This window comes from Manis javanica, chromosome 2, assembly GCF_040802235.1.
Source record: "Manis javanica isolate MJ-LG chromosome 2, MJ_LKY, whole genome shotgun sequence".
Lineage (NCBI taxonomy): Eukaryota > Metazoa > Chordata > Mammalia > Pholidota > Manidae > Manis > Manis javanica.
The window spans coordinates 113,437,104-113,464,281 of NC_133157.1; the positions used below are offsets into that span (position 1 = coordinate 113,437,104).

The window sequence follows — 27,178 nt, forward strand, 5'->3', positions numbered from 1 at the left end:
AGTTCTAGATTTGTTTATCCAAGGTTTTCTTACCTTGGATATTTCAAAAGCTCCTCTAATGAAATAAAAGCAAAACAGAAGACTTGATCCAAAAGAAGTCTCAGACTTCCTGTGTACATTTTGAACAAGAAGGACAGACAGCCACTTACGCCAGGGGAATCACTTCCGGTAACAGTGGACTACATAAACCAGACCAACTCTCCCACTGAAACAATTAGAAAAGCTGAGAAAATAGTTCTGAATCTGTCTGAGGGCAACAGAGAACAAACAGGGCAGTGAATAATTACAGACCAAGAAAAGAAGGGAACTCAGAGAAATGGGCCTACCATTGTCAACCACCTTTTCCCTAGGGAGATCTCCCTTCTGAGAGCCACAGAAATGGAGCAAAACTTTCAACAAACTTATAAGGCAAGGGGACAAAAATGAGAATCTAGGACCTGCCAAGGAAGGAAATCCTTGTGAACTCCCCAGGTTCTGGTGTAGGGCCTTGTATTAGTCAGGATTCTCCAGAGAAACAGAATCAACAGGATGGATATAAAGAGAGAGAGATTTACTTTAAGGGATCAGCTCACACGATTGTGGAAGCTGGCAGGTCGAAAATCCGCACAACAGGCTGGGCAGCTGGCTCGAGACCCAGGGAAGAGTTCATGGTACATCAGGAGTCTGAACGCAGTCTGGACGCAGAAACCCCTCTTCCTCAAGGCCTTCAACTGATTGGATGAAGGCCGCCCACTTTGTGGAACATAACCTGCTCTAATCAAGGTCTACTGAGTTTAAATAAGTAGGCTACAGAAGTCTGCTCTTAATATCATTTTTAAAATACCTTTATAGTGATATCTAGACTAGTGTTGGACAAAATATCTAGGTACTATGGCCTAACAAGGTTGACAGATAAAATTAACCATCACAGACCACAGACTGAACCAAAAACCACACTTTGAGTAGCACTGGTCTAAGACTTCCAAATTATTTAGTATGAGGAAAATGTATTAATTTACATTAGACTTTAATAAGACAAGGATGCATACTATAATCTCTACGATAACCAATACAAGAGAAATAAAGCTTAATCTGGGATACAGAAAATAATCCAAAGACAAAAGAGATTCTAAAAAGAATATCGAATAGAAGGAACAAATAAAAAGCAAATGGTAAGATAGCAGTTTTAGGCCCAGATACATCAGTTATTATCTTCAATGTACATTAACTAAATATGTCAATTAAAAGATAAATATTTCAGGGATGGATTTTTTAAAAATTACACTACTTAAATAAATGAATTTAGGTATAATACAGAAAGATCAAAAGCAAGACTACAAAACAAGATATACCATGAAAACACAAATCAAAAGAAAGCTATGGTAGTTATATTGCTATCAGATAAATAAGACTTTAGAACAAAAAACATTACACTTAAAGAAGAATACTGCGTAATAATAAAAATGCCCATACACCCAGAAGATACAATTCTACATTTGCTTCTATCTTGTAATATAGCTTCAAAACATACACAGCAAAAAATACAAAATGTTCAAATCCAGTTTGATAGATTGTAGTGAAAGATTTTAACACATTTCTCTCATAGTTAAAACAAGCAGTCAAAAAAATCAATAAGGATACTAACAATCTAAACACTGAATAAACCTTTTTTGATGGATATGCATATAGAACATTACACCTAATGACTACAGAATATATATGATCTTCAAAAACACACAGAACATTTTCCAAAATTGCCATATTCAGAGTCATGAAGCAAGTCTCAGTATATTTCAAAAAAATCAAAATCATAACGGAGTATGTTCTTCAGTTCCAATGGAATTAAGCTGATTAAGTAGAAAATCTTCAAAAATTAATAAGTAAATTTCTAAGTACCTATGGGCCAAAGAAGAAATCACAAAGGAAATTATAGAAACAATATTAACCCAATGACCAAAAAGCTATATATGCAAACCACACTTACATGAAATGTATAACCCTAAAGGCATACAATAGAAAAAGAGACTGAAAAAACGATGCACTGTCAACTTCAAGAAATTAGACAAAGAACAGAAAATTCAGCCCACAGAAACAAGAAAGGAAATAATAAAGATAACATATTTTAATGAAAAGAAAACATATATAATAGAGGAACTGTCAAGGAAGACAATGGGTTTGTTTAAGACTAATACAATGGTTAACTTCTTTTTAAAAAGGTACAAATAATGTCAGGAATGAAAAAGACACATCCTGTAGGATCACTACGCATCCCACAAACATAAGATATTATACAAAAAGAAACTACATGCCAATATAAATTAGACATAGTCCGTAAAACATACAACTTAGCACAACTCAAATTAATGCAAAATTATTTTACTTAGTAAAAAACCTTCCCCCACTCTCCCCACTTTTACTCAACATAGTACTGGAGGTCCTAACCACAGCAACCAGGCAACACAAAGAAATAAAAGGCATCCAGACAGGCAAGGAAGAAGTTAAACTTTCCCTGTTTGCAGATGACATGATACTGTACATAAAAAACCCTAAAGAATCCACTCCAAAACTACTAGATCTAATATCCGAATTCAGCAAAGTTGTGGGATACAAAATGAATACACAGAAATCTCTTGCATTCCCTATGATGAACTAGCAGAAAGAGAAATCAGGAAGAGAATACCATTCAAAATTGTATGAAAAAGAATAAAATACATAGGAATAAACCTAACCAAGGAAGTGAAAGACCTATACCCTGAAAACTACAAGATACTCATGAGAGAAATTAAAGATAACAATAAATGGAAACACATCCCGTGCTCATGGATAGGAAGAATTAATATTGTCAAAATGGCCATCCTGCCTAAAGCAGTCTACAAATTCAATGCACTTGCTATCAAAATACTAACAGCATTCTTCAACAAACTAGAGCAAATAATTCTAAAATTCATATGGAACCACAAAAGATCCCGAGTAGCCAAAGCAATCCTGAGAAGGAAGAATAAAGCAGGGGGAATTACGCTCCCTAACTTCAAGTTCTACTACAGAGCCACAGTAATCAAGACACTTTGGTACTGGCACAAGAACAGACCCATAAACCAATGGAACAGACTAGAGAGCCTAGATATAAACCCAAGCATATATGGCCAATTAATATATGATAAAGAAGCCATGGATATACAATGGGGAAATGACAAGCTCTTCAACAGCCGGTGTTGGCAAAACTGGACAGCTATATGCAAGAGAATAAAACTAGATTATTGTTTAACCTCATACACAAAAGTTAACTCAAAATGAATTAAAGACCTGAATGTAAGTCATGAAATGATAAAACTCTTAGAGAGCAACTTTTATCTGAACGCATCTCCTTGGGCAAGGGAAACAAAATGAAAAATGAAAAAAATGGGACTATATCATGCTAAAAAGCTTCTGTACAGCAAAGGACACTAACAGCAGAACAAAATGACATCCTACAGTATGAAAGAATATATTTATAAATGACATATATGACAAGGGGCTAACATCCAAAATATATGAAGGACTCATACACCTCAACACCCAAAACACAAATAAACCTATTAAAAAATGAGCTGAGGATATGAACACACAATTCTCCAAAGAAGAAATTCAGATGGCCAACAGCCACGTGAAAATACACTCCACACTGCTAATTATCAGGGAAATGCAAATTAAAATCACAATGAGATATCACCTCAACCAGTTAGGATGGCCAACATAGCGAAGAATAGGAACAACAAATGCTGGCGAGAATACGGAGAAACGGGGAAACATCCTGCACTGCTGGTAGGAATATAAAATAGTTCAACCATTCTGCAAAGCAGTATGGAGGTTCCTCAAAAAACTAAAAATGGAAATACCATTTGACCCAGGAATTCCACTCCTAGGAATTTACCCTAAGAATGCAGTTTCCCAGTTTCAAAAAGACATATGCACCCCTATGTTTATCACAATACTATTTACAATAGCCAAGGAATGGAAGCAACCTAAGTGTCCACCAGTAGACGAATGGATAAAGAAGAGGTGGTACATATACACAATGGAATATTATTCAGCCATAAGAAGAAAACAAATCCTACCATTTGCAACAACATGGATGGAGCTAGAGGGTATTATGCTCAGTGAAATAAGCCAGACAGAGAAAGACAAGTACCAAATGATTTCACTCATATGTGGAGTATAAGAACAAAGCAAAAACTGAAGGAACAAAACAGCAGCAGAAACACAGAACCCAAGAATGAACTAACAGTTACCAAAGGGAAAGGGACTGCAGATAATGGGTGGGAAGGGAGCAATAAGGGTGGGGAAAAAGAAAGGGGGCATTACGATTAGCATGTATAGTGTTGTGGGGGGTACAGGGAGGGCTGTTCAATGCAGAGAAGACAGGTGGTGTTTATATAGCAACTTGCTACGCTGATGGACAGTGACTGTAGTGGGGTGTGTGGGGGGGATATGATGAGAGTGGTAGCCTGGTAAACATAGTGTTCTTCATGTAACTGTACATTAATGATAACAAAAATATAAACAAATGAACAAATAAATAAATAAATAAATAAATAAAATAAAAAGAAGTCATTTGGATTGATCTATTTACAATCTTTCTCCATTTTCACTTGCCCTGGCCAAATACAATTCACAGAATAGTCAACATTTCCTTGAATGATCATTGACATTATACATCTGCTGTGACACAGAGCATTTAGTCCTCCACTTAAAGACTATGATCTCATTTGAAAAGAAATAATTTAGAGTAAAAGATTCATTACTTTTTACCTCATGAATAAATCCACAAAAATTGATATAATATGGTCAGATTTTCAACACACCTGCTTCTTTTCAAACTCATTATTTCCAGGTATTATAAACCAACAAATAAAATTCACTTTCCCCAAGCCTTCGATAACTTACTCTATACCTTCAAGTTTAGCTTTTACTACCTTCTTGCATTTTCTAGCACGACCAGATATTTTTACCTTAAGACCAAACTACTCTCTTTTTCCCTCTTTTTAATGTATTAGCAGCCAACTGCCTGCCCTCTTGCTTTTCAGACAACACTAAAGCTCTCAACAAAACCCTTAAGGTGGTATTCTTTCAGAAGTCCAGAATACACTGAGTCAGTTCATGTGTGTTCACCACCTTGCAATGCTACACTGGAAAAATCGCAGTTTTCTTAATTAGCTCAAAAACAGTATGGCTTGGTTTCCACTGATAAAGCTAGTATGATTTTAAAAACATATATATATATCTATATATGCACATATGTACACATTTTTATCAAGGTGGAAAAATAAAGGCTACCAATCTGTAAAGGTGTCAAAGTAAAAAATAAATAAATAAAGCAAATACCAAAAACTACATTATAAGAAAAAACAATTAAATAATTGGCAGGTTAAGTGAATGAAAATGAGGAAGGTGTAGAGAAAAAAAACTAATATAAAGTATTCCAGTTCATAAAATGGAATATCTGTATAAAGTTTTATACTTTGTTTCAAAAGGAACTTATGTTTCAGTATAAATTCTAATGTATTACACACCTGTATTATGTGTAGATTTTAGGAGACAATGTTAGAATTTCAAATTCTGCACACGTAGTTTATCAAAGAAACACTGGTAAAATCCCACTATTTGAAAAATTTTAAGGTTTGGTAGATATTGTAAATATCACAACAGGTAGGTATTGGAAAGTCCTAATGAATTTAGAATGAAGAAGAAACCAATTCCATAAATATTTCATTTAATTAAAAAAACCAGGCTTACATGTTCCAAATTATGAGGATATATCTTAAAAAAGAAGGCTGCAGTTTTAACAGTAATCTGTATATATATCTTTAGCTGCCATTAAAAAAAAAAGAAAAAGAACCAAAAACAGAAAATGTGAATACTAGTGTTAAGTAACCCTGCAATGCTCCCATGCTCACATTACAAGAAAACCCAAACTGTATACATTTATAAATAAACAGGCTCTGCACCAGTAATACATAGAACTTCCTTTATACTGAAGTCTCTTTCCATTCAACACCCAATGGAGATTTGTCCCTTGGCTTTGGGAAGCCAGGCTGTGCTCAGTGCGCTCTGACACTCTTCATGTCGTCTGTGGTGCACGCAGGGGAGACACGCTGAAGCGTCCCCATCAACTTCGACCTGAGTCACACTGGATGCTGTAGATGCCCTTCTCTGGGTTTCGACATTCCCAGCGGAGGGGTTGTTCTCCACGCACTCCTCATGGAGCTCGGGCAAACCCTGCAGCTCGGCAAGACAGGTGGCCTGCTGGAAAGGGGCTATGGCGGCTCGAATACAGTTGATCCACTGCTGCTTGTGGAACACATCATTGGCTTGCAGAGTGTGAGACTGGCCGGGAGAGGGGTCTTGAAAGCCAACTCTAAAGATATTTTTAGCTAGGAAAAGAAAAATTGGAAAAAAGAAAGGAAATCAGACTTAAAAACAGTTTGTGTAGATAAAGTGGTCATATAATCTTGGTATGGGTGCTGGAATTTCTACACATGTACACTTGTTAGGTGGATGCATTAAATAAAGCCTTGGGACATTATATATTAAATGCACCTACTGGTGTCAGAGCACAACTTGATGACAGCAGCACTATAGGACAATGGAATCCTTTCATTTGTAATTTTTTGTGTGGAGACAGAATTCTTTTTTATTTTCCCTATGCTGTACCTTCAGTTTGTGACTAATTTGTAACTGGAAGTTTGCACCTCTTTATCCCCTTCACCTATTTTGCCTAATACCCCACCCCACCATGGCAACCACCTATTCTTTGTCTGAATGAGCCTATTTCTGTTTTGTCTGTTTTTCAGATGCTGCATGATGGAAGTGAAATCATATGGTATTTGTTTTTCTCTTTTTTCACTTAGTACAATATCCTCTGGGTCCATCCATGCTGTCACAAATGGCAAGATTTAATTCTTTTCTATGGCTGAGTTATTGCACATGTATCCACATCTTCCTCATTCATTCATCTATTGATGGACACATATTTTGGCTATTGTAAATAGTGCTGCAGTTAATATAAAGGTACATATATCTGTTTGAATTAGTGTTTGTTTTCTTCAGGTAAGTATTCAGAAGTGGAGTTACTGGATAATATGGTATTCCTCTCTAACTGTTTGAGGAGCCTCCACGCTGTTTCCACAGAGGCTGCACCAATTTACATTCTCACCAGCAGTGCACCACAATCTTGCCCATACTTGTTATTTGTTTGTTTTTTAATACTAGTCACTCTTACTAGTGTAAAGTGATATCTCATTGTGGTTTTGATTTGCACATCCCTGATGATTAGTGATGCGGAACATCTTTTCATGTGTCTGTTGGCCATCTGTACATCTTCAGAAAATTTCCATTCGGGATCTCATTTTTTAAATCAGATTTTGGTGTGGGGAGTTGAATTGTGTGAATACTTAAATGTATCTTATATATTAATCTGAGACAGAATTTTTAAAGATTAAAACTAAATTCACTTAGGTTCTGAGTTTGTTAATTGAAACAATTTTACAATTTGTATTTTTACCTTTATGTGAGCTGCCAAAAGCCCCTTGAAAGGACCCACCCACTCTCACATCTCCATCCTGCAGGTCTTCCAAGACCAGCTCTTGGATGGGGATTGGTCGTCGGTAAACTTCATAAGAGTGACGCTCATTTCGTGTAACAGGACGAGTCAAAACCAAGATGTCTTGAAACAGGAAAACGTAAAATTTCTGCAGAAATGAGAAACAAATACTTCCTAAATGTGGAACCCTGTGATTTTAAGTGATTGGAATTTAGACATGACTGATTTCATCACATTTATTTGAGATTCCCCTTATACATGACCTCAGAAAGAGGAGGATTCGAAGGCGATGCATGCTCTGCTTGGAGAGCCTGTCTAATCTCAGACTATAAAAACTTTTTATTGGTATATAACAGTAGATGAGGTAGCAGCTGAGTAATCACTGCACCCCACAAAGACCTATCAGTAGGAACATGCCTGGAAAGACCAGGATTGTATACCAAAGTCTTCTAACAAAGTAAGGATTTAAACAATGCAAGCTGGTATAAATGTTAATGGTTCTACTTTGCCCCACACAAATTTCAGTCTTTAAAGAACAGCTGGGACTCACAATATAAATCAGAGACATCAGATTTCACCTTTTTCACAAAAGAACCTCAACTTATTAATCGTGCTTCTGAAAAGCAAATAATGAAACAAAAAACACCACTCATGCTTATACTCAGCTCTGGCAGGTAATTTTTCAATTAAAATTCCAAAAGTAAGTTTGTTTCCAGTTAGTCTGCTGCAGAAATCTGGTTAGTAATGCTAAAACTACTTCCATCACTATCAACTCTTCAGAAAAATCTTCTGAAGGATATGTTATTTTTTTATGAAACATGGAACTAACAATTTATTCAGAAAAACTGCTAGCCTAATTGATTTATGCTCCAAAACTAAAAAATAAAATATTATTGATTCTCCAGAGACATTTAAGTTATTCTGTAAAGACAGAAACCAAATGTGTGCATTATGAAAACTGGTATAAAAACTGGTAACAAAGAACAAAAACCAGTAACCTTTCACTATTTGATGAGTCCATTTTACAACCTACTTCATAATCTATTTGGAAACAAACTGGGTGGGAAAGGGAAGCAATGGCTCATTTCCTCTTAGTTCTAAGATACACTTACACGTCCATTTTTATTCTTCAGCTCCCCGTGGCAAAGCAATACTTTGCTTGCTTCAATTCGAGGATCCTTCTGCCTTTCATTCAGATACTCCAGTCTGTCGATGTAATACTGACATTCTGACTCTCCTTTCTTCAAGTTGATTTCGGAGAGAACTCCTTGTATTATCAATATCTAAAAATTATCAAAAAACTGATGGAGTCTTTTCAGAGTAATGTAGTCAGTGTCCCTACAGGGCTAAAACACCACATCAAAATGATAGAATTTTAAAGCTTGAAGGGACTCTTGAAATTAGTTAATTCAGTCAGTCCCTTCATTTTACAGATGAAGAAACAGTTTCAGCCTAAATAGGTAATTTGCCCAAAGTTCTCCAGTTAGCTAGTGGAAATGGTAAGACCAGAATCCAGTCTTTTGATTAGAATATAAATACAGATTGCGTCCTGCCTCTTTATTACTCAGTGTGTGGTGCACGAGCATATGGGGTGCTTAAAACATCCACCAAACACCTCCCGATGCTGAGTCACTATGCATAATTGGGAGTAGCATTGCATAACTTTCTAAGACAAGCTAATGTACAAATTTGAAAAACACAAGAATCATTAGTTGGAGTACTTACAGCTTCCTGCAAAAGCTGAACATCAGGGTGGTCTTCTGGAGTATGTCTAAGAATTTCTTTTAACAATAAAGGGTATTTGACTAGGCGACTTCGGGGTTTATCAAGGAAGCTCCACAGATCTAGTTTTCTGCTGAAGGGAGACTCAAGACATCGCTGGAGAAAGTCCTGGACTCCTGGATCCTGTTTCTTTTGGTCAAGAAGAGCTTTGGCTGCCAGCTGGTTACCACAGTAGCCTTCGTAGGCATTCAAGCCTGGCAACTGAAGAGTGACACGAGAAAACAAAGTATGGTAAGTTCCTGCTATCGTCAGTCCATTAGTAAGCTTGTGAACATGAAACGTAAAGCTCACAGCTGTTCTGGAAAGCTGACAAGCTGTGAGCATTGTCCTGCAGGTGATATTAGGGGGAGTAGAGTATTCTGGGCCAACACCAAACACCCTTTTCTAATTTCCCTAATGTAGCTAAATTCAGCCAAACACTCATGACTTTTACTTTCCCCAACTAGTTAGATGCTAGTCTTTTCTAGTCCCAGGACACCATAGCCTTCCTGTATCACTTTCATCACCAACCTTCAGACTGTTTCTTTACTTGACTATCCCTCACTAGATTAGTCATGGAGAGACTGCCTTTTATCTCTCAATTCCCAGTGATCCCTCCCACAATAGTGCCAAGCATCTGGCAGGCACTCAAATATTAACTGAAAAAATGAAACAGAAAATTAACAGCATATAATGTGAAAACTCTGTGCAAGGAGGAACATATTTTTAAAACAAAACTCTATCATTCATCAAGTATGTTTTTAAACATAGACTGTAAGTTCTTAATAGCTACAAAAATCTGTTCAATTCTAATGTGTTGTTGATCTGTTTCTATAATCCAGTTCCTGGATCCAGTGGTTCTGATATTCACTACAATGACAAGTGTGGCATGTACTTGTGAAAAACTATCTGGAGTAAAATACTACATACCCAGTTCACAAGAATGTGACCAATCTGCTCCACTATCCCATCAGGCTTGGTTGCTTCTCCTATACTTGCCAACAAATCTGAAGCATAAAAAAGCAGAAACACCAAGAAGAGGTTTATTGTAGAAATAATGCAGCACTAAATTAGAAGTTTAGATTTAAACTTCCTTTTATTCCTGCTGTTCAAGATTCTAAAGAAAATTATGTAGCATATCTCACCTTCATGCAAAGGTATGTAAGCATCCACGTCACCAAATATATGTGTGAGTTCCTCTTCTGACATGATAGACAACTTTAACATGGGGTCATGGTAGGCCTACCAGAGGGGGAGAAATGCGTCACACAGAGAGATCAAGCAAAGAAGACATTATGAGAGATCTGTACTTGAATGCAAGTTTGAGTAACTGTACAAAAGCTACTGTGGATTCTACTGTAAAAAATAGAAGAAATTAAAGTATATGTTTGCTAATCCCGCTAAAAGACTCTCTCACTGACATTCATATTTGAAGATGTGTCTAATAAAGCTCATGTAAAAAAAAGTATTCACTAGTAGATATTTGCTGCTTCTAAAAAGAAAACTATGTCAGAATTTGTTAAATATAATTTCTAAAAACCAGAGTGTATGACAAAAAATTATACACTGACCTTTCTTGCAAGTTTGAGATCTTCAATTAAGTCCTGTTCACCTCGGGACATTTCATATATTGCCTAAAAAAAATGAAGCAAACATCATAAGTTACCATCCATTCCTCTGAGAAAGGAAAATTATGTACAATTGATGTTCACCATTATTTAACTGATGTTCAAACAGTCCTTTTTAAAGTGTCTCAGTCTGAAAACTCAAATTCAGAATGGAGTCTCAATGTTTTATATAGTGCCCTATGTATTATGAATTTACCCCATCAAGAGACCCCCACCAATCACAAAGTGTTGCTTAGCATGTATTAAGAATTACTGTCAAATACAAAATTGCAAGTTGATTTTGCCTTAGGCATTAGTTTGCTAATCTTCTGGCAAAACACCTATTTAAAAAAACAGGTACTTTTTTTTCTAGTATAAGCCAATATATATGCTCTCGCTACTGAATGGCAGCTTACCTCCTGACGTTTGATTTCTTTGGCAGTTAAAGACTCTCTAATGTTGACGCCTAACGTCTCTGACCACAGGACGCTACTTCTCCTTTTGGCAGGTGTTGGGACTGTTGACCTGCGTGATGACTTTTGGGCAGAAGCTGGGGATCTGCTGTCACCATGATGAGTAAATGGCTTAACAGAAGAATAAAAGAGGTGAACAAAAGAGAAAAGCTTTGGAGGACACAGTAATTATTCATTTTTTTCTTAAAAAAAAATAGACAAGATAGAGACGGGCCCAAGATTGCGACATGAGTAGGACAGTGAGAATTTCCTCCCAAAAAAATATATATTTTTGAAAATCAAACAAATACAGTTATCCCTCAAACAGAGACCAGAAGATACAGGACAACAGCCAGACCACATCCACACCCATGAGAACTCAGTGCCTCATGAAGGGGGTAAGATACATGCCCCGGCCCGGTGGGTCCCAAGCGCCCCTCACCCCAGCTCCCGGCGGGAGAAGAGGAGTCGGAGCTGCGAGGAAGAGGGAGCCCAGGACTGCTAAACACCCAGCCCTAGCCATCTGCACCCAGAGTGCAGACACACAGTGCATGGGGTGCTGGACACTAGAGAAACAGGACAGTAAGACCTGTGAGCAGGTCCCTGCTGCCGGCAACCCTGGGACAAAGAAAAGCGAGTGCTTTCTGAAAGTCTTAAAGGGACAGGGACCCCACCGCTGGACGGAAGTGTCCCAGGATACTTAGCCCAGCAGCTCGGAATTCCAGGGAACTGCAGGCACCCTAACCCCCTGGGTAGCAGCTCTGAGACCCCACATGGCGATAAACAGCCCCCCATTCATACCCCCTCCGGAGGAGCCCCGCCATAGCAGAGCAGCGCCCTGAGGCTGGCCACACCCACAGAAAGGGAGCTCCCTCCATAGCGGCGGGGCAAGAAACAGAGACCCAGTCTACACGCAACTGCCCAACACAAGCTGCTAGGGGTCACCGTTGTCGCAGTAAAGAAAGGCCAGAAGCAAGTGGAATTCCAGCTGACAGACGAGTCAATAGCATACCACTGCATCTATCAACATGAAATGCAAAAAAGGTTTGATCCAGAACAGGCTAACCCAGACATCTTCCACATCCTCTCCTGAGAAGGAATCTGGGGAGATAAATTTAACCAATCTTCCTGAAAAAGAATTCAAAACAAAAGTCATAACCATGCTGATGGACTTGCAGAGAAATACGCAAGAACTAAGGACGGAGAATACAGAAATAAAACAATCTCTGGAAACACTTCAAAGCAGAATGGACGAGATGCAAGAGACCATTAATGGACTAGAAATCAGAGAACAGGAACGTAGACAAGCTGACACAGAGACAGATAAAAGGATCTCCAAGAATGAAAGAATATTAAGAGAACTGTGTGACCAATTGAAACAGAACAATATTCGCATCATAGGAATACCAGAAAAAGAGAGAAAAAGGGATAGAAAGTGTCTTTGAAGAAATAATTGCTGAAAACTTCCCCAAACTGGGGGTGGAAATAGTCTCTCAGACCATGGAAGCCCACAGATCTCCCAACACAAGGGATTTAAGGAGGACAACAACAAGATATATAATAATTAAAATGGCAAAGATCAAAGACAAGGACTGAATATTAAAAGCAGCCAGAGAGAGAGAAATGATCACATACAAAGGAAAACCCATCAGGCTATCATCAGACTTCTTAACAGAAACCTTACAGGCCAGAAGAGAATGGCATGATATATTTAATGCAATGAAACAGAAGGGCATTGAACCAAGGATACTGTATCCAGCATGATTATCCTATAAATATGAAGGAGGGATTAAGCGATTCCCAGACAAGCAAAAGTTGAGGGAATTTGCCTCCCACAAACCACCTCTATAGGGTATCTTAGAGGGACTGTACTAGATGGGAACACTCCTAAAAAGAGCACAGAACAAAGCACCCAACATATGAAGAATGAAGGAGGAGGAATAAGAAGGGAGAGAAATAAAGACTCACCACACAGTGTATACAATAACTCAATAAGCAAGTTAAGTTAGACAGTAAGATAGTAAAGAAGCTAACCTTGAACCTTTTGTAATCACAAACTTAAAGTCTGCAATGGTAATAAGTACATATCTTTCAATAATCACCCTAAATGTAAATGGACTGAATGCACCAATCAAAACACACAGAGCAATAGAATGGATAAGAAAGCAAGACCCATCTATATGCTGCTTACAAGAGACTCACCTCAAACCCAAAGACATGCACAGATTAAAAGTCAAGGGATGGAAAAAGATATTTCATGCAAACAACAGGGAGAAAAAAGCAGCTGTTGCAATACTAGTATCAGACAAAATAGACTTCAAAACAAAGAAACTAACAAGAGATAAAGGACATTACATAGTGATAAAGGGCTCAGTCCATGAAGAGTATATAACCATTATAAACATTTATATGAACCTAACACAGGAGCATTAGCATATGCGAAACAGTACTAACAGAATTGAAGGAGGAAATAGAATGCAATGCGTTCAATTCAGGAGACTTCAACACACCACTAACTCCAAAGGATAGATCCACAAGACAGAAAATAAGTAAGGACACAGAGGCACTGAACAACACACTAGAACAGATAGACCTAACAGACATCTATAGAACTCTACATCCAAATGCAACAGGATACACATTCTTCTCAAGTGCACATGGAACATTCTCCAGAATAGACAACATACTAGGCCACAAAAAGAGCCTCAGTAAATTCCAAAAGATTGAAATCCTACCAACCAACTTTTCAAACCACAAAGGTATAAAACCAGAACTAAATTGTGCAAAGAAAGCAAAAAGGCTCACAAACACATGGAGGCTTAACAATATGCTCCTAAATAATCAATGGATCAACAACGAAATTAAAAGAGATTAAAGCAATATAAGGAAACAAATGACAACAACAACACAAAGCCCCAACTTCTGTGGGACGCAGCGAAAGCAGTCTTAAGAGGAAAGTATATAACATCTCAGGCATATTTAAGGAAGGAAGAACAAATCTGAAATGAATAGTCTAATGACACAATTATCAAAATTGGAAAAAGAACAAATGAGGCCTAAAATCAGCAGAAGGAGGGACATAATAAAGCTCAGAGAAGAAATAAAATTGAGAAGAATAAAACAACAGAAAAAAATCAATGAAACCAAGAGCTGGTTCTTTGAGAAAATAAAATAGATAAGCCTCTAGCCAAACTTATTAAGAGGAAAAGAGAATCAACACATGTGAACAGAATCAGAAATGAGAAAGGAAAAATCACTATGGACCCCACAGAAATTAAAAGAATTATTAGGGAATACGAAGAAAACCTATCTGCTAACAAGCTGAAAAACCTAGAAGAAATGGACAACTTCTTAGAAAAATACAACCTTCCAAGACTGACCAAGGAAGAAACACAAAACCTAAACAAACAAATTACCAGCAAAGAAATTGAAGCGGTAATCAAAAAACTACCCAGGAACAAAACCCCCTGGTCAGATGGATTTACCTCGGAATTTTATCAGACATACAGAGAAGACATAATACCCATTCTCCTTAAAGTTTTCCAAAAAATAGAAGAGGAGAGAATACTCCCAAACTCATTCTATGAAGCCAACATCACCCTAATACCAAAACCAGGCAAAGACCCCACCAAAAAAGAAAATTACAGACCAATATCCCTGATGAACATACATGAAAAATACGCAACAAAATATTAACAAACTGAAATAAAAAATACATCAAAAGGATCATACACCATGACCAAGAGGGATTCATCCCAGGGATGCAAGGATGGTAGAACATTCGAAAATCCATCAACCTCATCCACAACATAGACAAAAAGAAAGACAAAAACCACACGATCATCTCCATAGACGCTGAAAAAGCATTCGACAAAATTCAACATCCATTCATGATAAAAACTCTCAGCATAATGGGTATACAGGGCAAATTCCTCAACATAAAAAAGGCCATACATGACAAGCTCACAGCCAACATCATACTGAAGAGCGAGAAGCTGAAAGCTTTTACTCTGAGACTGGGAAGACAGGGATGCCCACTCTCCCCACACTTATTCAACATAGTACTGGAGGTCCTAGCCACGGCAATTAGACAAAACAAAGAAATGCAACCAATCCAAATTGGTAAAGAAGTTAAACTATTTGCAGATGACATGATACTGTACATAAAAAACCCTAAAGACTCCAGTCCAAAACAACTAGAACTGGTATCGGAATACAGCAAAGTTGCAGGATACAAATTTAACACACACAAATCTGTGGCTCTCCTGTACACTAACAATGAAGTAATAAAAAGAGAAATCAGTAAAAGAATTCTATTCACAATTGCATCAAAAAGAATGAAATACCTAGGAATAAACCTAACAAAGGTAGTGAAAGACCTATACCCTGAAAAATATTAAGACACTCTTAAGAGAAATTAAAGAGGACACTAGCAAATGGAAACTCATCCGATGCTCTTGGATAGGAAGAATTACTATTGTCAAAATGGCCATCCTGCCCAAAGGAATATACAGATTTGATGCAATCCCTATCAAATTACCAACAACATTTTTTAACGAACTGGAACAAATAGTTCAAAAATTCATATGGAAACACCAAAGACCCCAAATAGCCAAAGCAATCCTGAGAAGGAATAATAAAGTGGGGGAGATCTCGTTCCCCAACTTCAAGCTCTACTACAAAGCCACAGTAATCAAGACAGTTTGGCACTGGCAAAAGAACAGAGCCACAGACCAGTGGAACAGAATAGAGACTCCAGACATTAACCCAAACATACACGGTCAATTACTATACGATAAAGGAGCCATGGACATGCAATGGGGAAATAACAGCCTCTTTAACAGATGGTGCTGACAAAACCGGACAGCTACATGTAAGAGAATGAAACTGGATCACTGTCTAACCCCATACACAAAAGTAAATTCAAAATGGATCAAAGATCTGAATGTAAGTCATGAAACCATAAAACTCTTAGAAAAAAACGTAGGCAAAAATCTCTGAGACATAGACATGAGTGACTTCTTCATGAACATATCTCCCTGGGCAAGAAAAACAGAAGCAAAAATGAAGAAGTGGAACTATAACAAGCTGAAAAGCTTCTGTACAGCAAAGGACACCATCAATAGAACAAAAAGGTGTCCTACAGTATGGGAGAATATATTCTTAAATGACAGATCCGATAAAGGGTTGACATCCAAAATATATAAAAAGCTCAGACACCTCAACAAACTAAAAGCAAGTAATCCAATTAAAAAATGGGCAGAGGAGCTGAACAGACACTTTTCCAAAGAAGAAATTCAGATGGCCAACAGATATGAAAAGATGCTCCACATCGCTAGTCATCAGAGAAATGCAAACTGAAACCACAATAAGGTATCAGCTCACACCAGTAAGGATCGCCATCATCCAAAAGATAAACAACAACACATGTTGGCGAGGTTGTGGAGAAAGGGGAACCCTCCTACACTGCTGGTGGGAATGTAAGTTAGTTCAACCATTGTGGAAAGCAGTATGGAGGTTCCTCAAAAAGCTCAAAATAGAAATAGCATTTGACCCAGGAATTCCACTTCTAGGAATTTAACCAAGAATGCAGCAGCCTAGTTTGAAAAAGATGCACCCCTATGTTTATCAAAGCACTATTTACAATAGCCAAGAAATGGAAGCAACCTAAGTGTCCATCAGTACATGAATGAATAAAGAGGTGGTACATATACACAATGGAATATTATTCAGTCATAAGAAGAAAATCCTACCATTTGCAACAACATGGATGGAGCTAGAGGGTATTATGCTCAGTGAAATAAGCCAGGTGAGGAAAGACAAGTACCAAATGATTTCACTCATACGTGGAGTATAAGATCAAAGAAAAACTGAAGGAACAAAATAGCAGCAGAATCACAGAACCCACGAATGGACTAACAGTTACAAAAGGGAAAGGGACTGGGGAGGATGGGTGGGAAGGGAGGGATAAAGGTGGAGAAAAAGTAAGGGGGCCATACAATTAGCATGTATAATGTGGCATGGGTACGTGGCGGGCTCTACAACACAGAGAAGACAAGTAGTGATTTTACAGAATCTTGCTATGCGAATGGACAGTGACTGTGAAGAGGTATGTCGGGGCAACTTGTTGAAGGGAGGAGCCAAGAAAACAATGTTCTTCATCTAATTGTAGATTAATGATACCAAAATAAAAATAAAAATAAAAATAAAATTGTGAGGAAACACATGTAACATATAAGTGACCATTTTAAAGGGTACAATACTGTAGGGATCAGAGGTATTAAGTATGTGCACATTGTCATCCAAGTATATCCACTACTCTTCTCCAGAATTTTTGACATCTTCTCAAAACTGAAACTCTGTGCCCATTGCTCCCCATCTTCCCTTACCACCACTCACTCCCTTGTAACCACCATTCTACTTTCTGTCTCTATGGATTTGACTATTCTAAGAAGTTCATATAAGATGAATCATGTTTTTCCTTTTGTGTCCGGCTTACTGCACTTAGTGTAATGTTTTCAAGGTTCATCCATGTTGTTACTTGTATCAGAATCTTATTCCTTTTTAAGGCTGAATAATATTCCAATGTATGTATATACCACCTCTTGTTTATCCATGAGGAATTTTCTCTCTGTTCCAAGTTTGTTAGATATTTTTAATCATGAAAGGATATTTTGATTTTTGTTTATTGCTTTTTCTGCATCAATTGAAATAACCATTTCCCCCTCCCTTCCTTAATTCTGTTAATGTGGTGTTATTACATTGACTGGATTTCATTTGTTGAGCCATCTTTGCATGCCAGGAATAAACCTTACTTGGTCACTGTATATAATCCTGCTTAATATGTTGCTGCAACTATTTTACCAGTATTTTGTTGAAAACTTTTGTACATATGCTCAGAAGAGATATTGGCTTATAGTTTTCTTTTCTTGTAGTATCTTTGTTTGGCTTTGGTGTCTGGGTAATGTTGTCCTCATAGAATGAGTTAAGAAATGCTCTTCATCTACAAGTTTTTGGGAGAATTTGAGGAGTGGTGTTAATTCTTCTTTAAGTATTTGGTAGACTTCACCAGTGAAACCATCTGCTTAAGGTCTTTTTGTTGTTTTGCGAATGGTTTTGATTATGTATCCAATCCCTTTACTAGTTCTAGGTACATTCAGATTTTCTCCATGATTCAGTTTTGGCAGGTTGTGCATTTCTAGGAATTTGTTCACTTCAGCTAAATTATCTAATCTGCTAGTATAAAACTGTTCACAGTACTGTCTAATACTTTTTATTTCTGTAAATTGGTATTAATATGTCCATTTGCATTTCTGATTTTAGCAATTTGAGTCTTTTGATATTAGTTTATAATACAATATAACACCTGTCCTAAGATTTATATATCAAGTCAGTCCTCCTTCCTAAAACTAATTTTACAAAATAATGAGCAAAAGAAAAAAAGAACAGTGAAATCTACAAGGTTTTCATAAAAAGAAAGGTATAGGGAAAAAAATAACATACCTACAAAGAAAAATAAAGAATAGAAAAACATGTTCACAAAAAAAACTGTGTGTTCTAAAATTAGCTATGAAAGAGCATATGTGAGAAAGGTGATAAAGTTAAGGAAATAATTAGAAATATCCAGAACCTGAAATCAGACAAAAAGGATGCCAGAATGCTTTGCAATGGATTACCTCATTTTCTAGGGCCAGTACCTTTTATTTGATTCACTGTTTCTTATTGATTAGGTTTTTTTTTTTTACAACCATAAGGGTTACATCTGTAAGATTTTAACTGTAGAAAACTGATAGCACTGCAAATACTTTGCAGGTAGAGATGCAGAGGTCATTATTCTGCTTGGCACTTAATTTAGCAATCTTATTCCATCACTCTTCAGTGACTAGAATACTTCAGTGTTTCCACAGCACTCTGACCAGCTTCATCATTCTGCTGGCTCACTCATTACTACGTAAATTAAATATTTAACAGGTCTTCACTCTTCAAAGAAAAAAAAAAAACCATAACAAAACAGAAAAGCCAAGCTACAACAAAATGAAGAGACAGTGTTTCCCCCAAAACCTTTAGTTTGTCAGACAGCTCTGAGACCTACATGGTGTCAGCATTTGTGCCCAAAGATGCAGAGAGAAGAAAACTGGACTTCTCTGGTGGCCCTGAGCATAGGGCCCTTCAGTGGCATGAAAACAGGAGACTAGCCTGGGAAGGACTCCAAGGATTGAATTCTCAGGCTGAGAGTAAGAACAAAGTCTATTGGTGCTGAAGCAGTCTGAGCCCTATAAGCTCTCAAAACTAACATTGCTCTGAGAAAAACTTTAAGGAGTAGGATCCAAATTGAGCAGAACAGAGTAAGAGAAACAAAGACAAGAAAAGTTCAGATAAAGAGAGGTGGGTCAAAAAAAAGGAAAGCTCTCAGATAGCCTGAGAGTTGTATTTTTAGAAATCACTTTGTGAAAACAATAGAAGAGAGAACTCCAGTTACAAAGCTAAAAAACAGGCTATTTGACCCACTCCTCTGACCTAAAATTACAGGAAAAACTTACTGCACTTAAAAAGTAACAGAAAAAATCATGCGTCCCATTGAAAACTATGATAAGAAACAGAAAATGTGGAGTAATGTCTCTATAGCATAAAAGAAATAAGTGAGTTGTCATAATTACACACAGAAAAGAATTAGTTCAGTAATTTGAAAACATGGTAATTTGTACATCCTTACTATAACCTATATGTAAAAGAGCAAAAGAAAATGACAGGTAACCCATAGAATGTTTTCAGTAACTGTAACAGTAGTAATTTATAGAAATGTAGACTGCTGTCTTTGACCCATGGGGAAATCAAGTGAATAATTAAGTCAGTATCTCCAGGAACCCAGATTTTCGGTGCAGTTCAAAGAGATCTAGATAATAAGACTGACAAGATTATGTGAAAACCCTTAGCCTTGAATTGGAAAGAGTATAAATTCATGATTTATTATATCTTAAAAAATTACATATATTTCCTAGCTCTGCTCATAAAACAGGATGAGAAACAATGATCAATCCAAGGAGTGTACATAAAAATGCCCAGATTTTAGCATCTACTATTTCCTAAGGAAACCAGGGCTTTTAGAAATAACTCGTTTCAGGTGTGGAGCAGAAAAAAAAAGTGCAAGTGGTCCTGGAGTATATTGTTATCTTGGAAGTAAAGAAGGTCTATCAAACCTCTAAGATATGAGGTGAGGGTCTGTCTGGCCAATGGTTTCAGACCCCAGCGAGTTCGCTATGGATGCAGTGTGACCAAAGAAATGACAATAGAACGATTATTTGGGTTAAAGTGTTTATTACCTGGCATGTTACCACGGAGGTGGGCCAACCACTAGCATTTCTGCCTCCACCCAGATTACTGGGCCGAGCTCTCCATATGATGCAATAATAGCTCATTGCCTGAAGGCCTGGAAGTGGCAGACACGCAGCAGGCCAATTACATAACCAGGTGGTTTAAGTTCAGTGAGGATCCTGGCCATAGGAACCCCAACTCCCCCACACTCCACCACTCCATGATTCTCGCCTTACAATCTACATGCTCTCAATCTTCCACAGTGGTCCCTGTGCGAGAAACCTGGAGCACTGTCACTAGATTCCACAACAGCAACAGAGAAAAACAACAACTTAGAGATAATAACAAAAATTAAGATACAACAAGATTTTGATACAGATAACAAAAATTATAGTAATCCTCAGCCAGAGGAGGTTCCTAATAACAACAATTATAATAATCCTCAGGCCAGAGGAAGTTCCCAATCCACAAAGACCTTAGGGGTGATAAGACACATGAGAACATGTTTAAATGACAACAACATATGTAAATCTTGTCCATCAGGTAGGATGCATGCAAGAGAGTAGTCCTAAGACAGGAATGTAGCAGGAAGGGGGTCCAGGTCTAGTATACCATACTTTTACTCCTTTCCCTATGGGGGTTACATAGTGCTACTGGAGGTGCATGCACAGGCCATAATGATAAAACAAAACTGCCGCGTAGGATTCTCCTCCCTTCTGGCCATTCAGGATACACTACTATGACCTTTGGAGGCCACTCTGAGGTTATTCCAGTAATACAGATAGGAGGCCAGCTTCTAGGCCTTGTTTCCAAGGTACCAGGAGAGCCAGCCATCGTTGGTCCAGGTGTCGAAAGGTCCAAGGCCATGTCCACTCAATGGAGTCTCCAGGGTTCAGTGCAGTTGGTGCTGGCAGCAAGATTTTATTCCTGTGGTCGAACCTCAGCTTCAGTGATTCTTCCTTGGTTTGTCCTTGCAGTGGTTATAGGGGAGGCAGCCATATGTGTTTAGCATGTCTATGGGGATCAGGGCTCCGTTTTGGGGTCTCTCGTTCAAACGCTATAGCATGGTCCACAAACAGACGGACTGACCCCACAGACTATTAGTAATTGACTTTAGTCCAGATTTTGACAAGCCACTGTGCCTCTCTGTCATGCCTGCTGTGGTAGGATTGTATAACACATGAAACCTGCATTTGATTCCCAACTGTGGCACCCATTCTTGCAGTGTATGTCCAGTAAAATGGGTGTCCAGATTATGCTCAGTTACCTGTGGTCAGCAATAGGTGGCAGAGAGTCACTCCAGGCCTCTTTTGGTTGTCTGCTGGTGTGCACAACAGGTAGGAAAAGCAACCAGAAGTCCAGTAGTTGTGTCCACACAAGTCATGGCATACTGATATCCTTCTGACACAGGTAGAGGCCCAACAGAGTCTATCTGCCACTTGACGAGGGGTATAGGCCCCTTAGTTATTGTCCAATATTGATGTGGAACTTGGTGTAAGTCCCTTTGGAGAATACGGCACACTCCTGCCGGGCTCTACTAACTTCTTCAAAGGTCAAAGACAAGCCCCACTGACAGGCTACAGCCCACATTGTCTTTAACACCCTCATGCAACAAACATTGATGTAACCACTGGGCTACATCAGAGGCAGGCTTTCCTTCTAACCAATGTATCTGGGCCAATTTATCTGCCTCATCATTTCCTGGGGAGCCACTGACAAATGACCTGTCACATGGTATACTGTAATTATTTTACTCTGACCACAGGCTCATAAGTCTTGCCACAATTCCTGTCCCCAAAGGGGTAGGTGACCAACCAGCCACTTGGCATTGTACTAGGCTGGTAGCCACAGGGTCAAGCCCCGATAGAGAGACCAGCTGTTAGTACAGACAACTATAGGGGAGGGCTCCTGGCTGATCACAAGCCACACAGCCTGCTACCCTGCCCATTGGCTGCACTTCCCCCCACCATATTCCATCCATATTGTCTCAGTCTTAGGATGGAAAGCTATGGCCCTCCATTTTGAGGACTGCCCATGGCTGGGACCATCTGTGTACCATGCATCCTCAGGTACAGGGGCTCTTCCCTCCCGATAGGGTCTTTCTGCTACTAATGGTTCAAAAAGCAAATTCTTCCTGCTTTTCACAAGTATATGTCACCAGCCCAATAAGCACTGGAGTTCTTCACTCAAGGGGTTACTGGAGAGGGCACTATGCTGCTGAGGGTAAGAACCCCACTTGGCCATTGTGGGCATTTGTGCCACACCACTCCTTGGCTTTTGCATCCACTCTCGTACCGACCCCAAGATGGGATTGGTGGGTATTTACCTTATCGGGGCCATTCCAGTGATGGGTTCTGTAGCCAGCAAGGAGTGATACATGGCATTCAGTTGTTATTCTATCAAAGTATATCATACCTCTGCCCATTTCCAAAGTTGTGACCAGAATCCAATACAGTGGCAAGTTCATTCAAGCCGCCCCCAGAGACCCCAGCTATAACCATCTTCAGTCACATGTACATGCAGCTCACAGGGCCTTAATTGGTCTATCACACTCAAGGCCTCAACGGCCTTCACTGCCTGTTTGGCTGTAGTGAAGGCAGATGTGTACAAGTTTCACCCCACTCCCACCTGAGGCCTTTTCATACCAACCGGTATAAGGGCTTCAGAATTCGTACCAAGTGTGAGATAAACTCTCTCCAGTAGCCTAGAAGACCCAGAGACTCCTGTAGCAATGCTATAGTTGGAGGGGTAGGAAAGGCCTGGACTTTATCTATAACTGCTTCTGGTATAGCTTTGGTCTTACCCAACCAGACAACCACCAACAATTTGACAGACAAACCAGGTCCCCTGAACCTTCGTACTGGTTCACAGCCCACCCCTTTCTCCTGTAGATATTGTAGCAGTCTAGGTGCTACACTTTCTAGATCTGAAAGAGAATCGGATGTGAACACGACATCATCAATATAATGATACATCTGCACCACTGGAGGTTTCTCCCATGTAGTCACGTCCTGGGATACAAGTCCATGACAGATGGTGGGGCTCTGGAGGTATCCCTGTGGAAGGACGGAGAAAGTTCATTGCCATCCTTTCCACGTGAAGTCAATTTGTTCCTGACTTTCCTGCTCAATGTCAATGGAAAAGAAGGCATTAGCAAGATCCAGCACATAATGGTAGGTGCCTAGTTCGTGGCTGAGGGTATCCATCAGGCAATAGAGGGGACAGCAGCATGCATGGGGGTATGACTTTATTCATTTCTCTAAAATCCATAGTCGCATGCCAGGAGCCATCTGGCTTTTTTACTGGCCACACTGGGGAATTTAAAGGACTACGGGTGGGCTTTATAATACCCACGTTTTCCAGCGCTTGGATACTTTCTCCAATCTCTTTACATCCTCCAGGCAGTTTATATTGTTTGGTATTGGTCACCCGCCAAGGCACATGCAAAGCTATAGGCAGGCGCATACCATGTCTCCTCAGAACTGCCTTCACCACACGTACTCTCAGTCTGAACTCACCTGCAGTTGTCTGCAACCATAGATCCTGCAGGATATCAATCCCCAAAATATACTCAGGGATAGGAGATATATATACAATATACTCTTTTGGGAGTAGACACCCTATTCCCAAATTCCCAAAGGGATTTGCGCTTGATTCACTCTGATAGCCTTACCACCATATACAGCTATGATACTGAGGGCCCTGGGGAAACTGCTCACGGTTACCATAAATCAGTGAACATTCCGCCCCTGTGTCCACCAGAGCCAGAATACCTTGTATATTCACTGGGGACCAATGGATAGCTTTTTCAACATGTGGCCTACTGTTCCCCCCTGGTCTCTCAGGGGAGATACCTTGACCTTCCCCTCAGTCAAACCGTGTTCCCCAATCGTCTTCCTGTGTGGGCTCGAGTGACACTGGCTCGCTCTACAGCAGGAAGTCTTGCAAACACACAGGTGGGACTTGTGGCTCTGGCTTTGACCTCTGCCTCTTTGGTCTTAATGGCTGTAACTAAGTACCAGAGACGCAGGAGCCAAGCTGATATTGACTCTGAGGGCTTCTGCCTAAACTGGGAGCCCAAATCCACCAGCTCAGCCTGAGTATAGGGGTGGTCCATAGAGTGCCCCACGACCTGGGGAGGGGGGCTACTCCTCGCCTAGGGGAACTTTCAGCTGCTGGGTCTTTTATTTCCTTTACAGCCACTGGGCGTGCTTTCAATACAGGAGGGGTCAGTGCCTCTGGCACCAACCCCTTCATCCTTCCCCAGCTCCTCCATTTCGGGGGCTGATGGCATCTTTCTCTCCCCTCCCCTGAGTGCCTCCGCTGCCACAACCTTTAGCTTTTCTACCGTGCCTCACAGCAATGCTAGCTCAGTCTTCAGCAGCTCTTACCTTCACCTTAATTCTCGACATCTCGCCTTCTCGTGCCTCCTCCTGTGCTTCCCTTAGACAATCCACTGTCTGCCCCCTCTGAGGCGCAGCCCGCTGAAGCACCGCACCCATAAGGGCAGCCTTTCTTTCTCCTTAGTAGTCAATGAACACTGTGAACTTCGCCACTTGTCTTGCCAAAGGCTTTCAGCCCCTGGCAAGTTCGCTGTGTGGGGCAGTTGGGGTTCTTATGGCCAGTATTCTCACGGAATGTTAACCACCTCATGATGTTACTGGCCTGTTGCTAGGCTACCTACTGGCCACGCCCCTCTTTCTCACTTGGATGGCACCACCAGTACCAGGGAGGTCTGAGGTCTGAGGCATCTGCAGCGCACCTGTGGGTGTGGCTTGCTCACCTCGCTGCCCGAGGGCAGGAGTTTCTCAATCTCTAGAAAACAGCACAGTATCAGGCACATAGACTTTCAACAAATAACTGTAAATGGATGGATGAATGAAATACACATTGAAAGAAATACTTGGCTGTTCATTTTCCAGAAGCCATCACTATGGCTTTGTTTTTGCTGTAAAAGAGCCCTGATCACAATAAAGCTTTAATTCCACAGGAGGGAGCTGTCCTCTCTTCCCAGTAGCACCCTCCCTTCCAGCAGGCTGCTGGTGAGAGGAGAGGTTGTGGATGGGATCAGATGCCACATGCCCTTTCTTTGCCTCTGGGCTATCCTGCGTTCTGGGTTAAAGAAGTCTGCTTTAGCTCTATGGAGTCCTAGATGCCCCACAGCTTTGAAACTGAGGGCTTGCTTGTTGCAAAACCTCTTTGCCTGCTTTGTTCCCTGTTAGTGGAAACCTCTGTTTGGGAACAGATGAACATTTCCCCACAGGTTTTGGGATACAGATACAGTCTTGCTCCAAACTGGGGGCTCTCCTTAGGGAGTACTTTTAGTTTGTAAGTTATGACTGTGCTATATCTGGGACTTGCATAAGGCTGCAAGAGTCTGGATTCAAGAACCAAAATTCTACTCATAAAATGAGGCAGAGGACCTTGGCCAGGGGATTTTACTGGGACAGCCTGGTTCTCAGGCATGCTGCAGGTGTCCCTGGGAGAGCTATCAGAGTTTTCACACATAAGCTGGGGCACTTATGGGGCCAGCCCACGGAGAGGGGCACTGTTTGGGCTACCTTCTCTCCAATTGGGTCTCCTCTGCAGACATTGCAAAAGTTGTGGTATTGTGAAATTCTTCACATCTAATCAAAATCTCCTCTGCAGACATTGGAGACCATTTCTTGTGGTTTAGGTCTTACTGGAAAAGATGATCCAAGAGTCCCTACCAGGTAACCGACACAGGCAGCGGAGAAGGGCAAGGTGACCAGCAACCAGGAAGGGACTTTGTTTTCCCAGTTGACACTTTCGCTATCTGCCTACAACTACCTCTATCGCTATGAAAAGGCAGAAGAATTTGGTCTAGTCCAGAATTACCCAGATAACCGCCAAAAGGGCCTGGGGAGATAGATTCAACCAATCTTCCCGAAAAAGAATTCAAAACAAAGGTCATAACCAGGCTGATGGTCTTGCAGAGAAGTATAAGAGCTAAGGGATGAAGTCAGGAGGGAGAATACAGAAATAAAACAATCTCTGGAAAGACCTAAGAGCAGACTGGATGAGGTGAATGAAACCGGTAATGGAACAGAAATCAGAGAAACAGGAATACAGAGAAGCTGAGGCAGAGAGAGATAAAAAGATCACCAGGAATGAAAGAATATTAAGAGAACTGAGTGACCAACTCAAATGGAACAATATGCGCATTATAGGAGTACCAGAAGAAGAAGAGAAGAAAGGATAGAAAGCGTCTTTGAAGAAATAATAGCTGAAAACTTCCCCAAACTAGGGGAGGAAATAGTCTCTCAGACCATGGAAGCCCACAGATCTCCCAACACAAGGGATTTAAGGAGGACAACACCAAGATATATAATAATTAAAATGGCAAAGATCAAAGACAAGGACAGAGTACTAAAGGCAGCCAGAGTGAGAAAAAAGGGCACCTCCAAAGGAAAACCCATCAGACTATCAACAGACTTCTTAACAGAAACCTTACAGGCCAGAAGAGA

General features: G+C 39.8%; 1 protein-coding gene across 3 annotated transcripts in view; it reads right to left on the reverse strand.

Annotated features, from left to right (window-relative positions):
- Positions 1-951: 951 nt before the first annotated feature.
- The window catches only part of LOC140847800 (neuroepithelial cell-transforming gene 1 protein-like), a 77,721-nt gene continuing 51,494 nt past the window's right edge, over positions 952-27,178 (reverse strand). Inside the window, exons 1-9 of one of the 3 annotated variants that reach the window (XM_073229153.1) lie at positions 25,082-27,176; positions 11,343-11,510; positions 10,891-10,953; positions 10,465-10,561; positions 10,250-10,326; positions 9,284-9,541; positions 8,671-8,841; positions 7,520-7,706; positions 952-6,389 (exon numbers count right to left, since the gene is read on the reverse strand). In XM_073229153.1, coding sequence (XP_073085254.1) covers positions 6,007-6,389; positions 7,520-7,706; positions 8,671-8,841; positions 9,284-9,541; positions 10,250-10,326; positions 10,465-10,561; positions 10,891-10,953; positions 11,343-11,510; positions 25,082-25,192 — 1,515 coding nt within the window. In that variant the 5' untranslated portion in view covers positions 25,193-27,176 and the 3' untranslated portion in view covers positions 952-6,006. Of the gene's footprint in view, positions 6,390-7,519; positions 7,707-8,670; positions 8,842-9,283; positions 9,542-10,249; positions 10,327-10,464; positions 10,562-10,890; positions 10,954-11,342; positions 11,511-25,081; positions 27,177-27,178 lie in introns of those variants that run through there. The other 2 variants (XM_073229154.1, XM_073229155.1) reach the window with 2 other exon arrangements.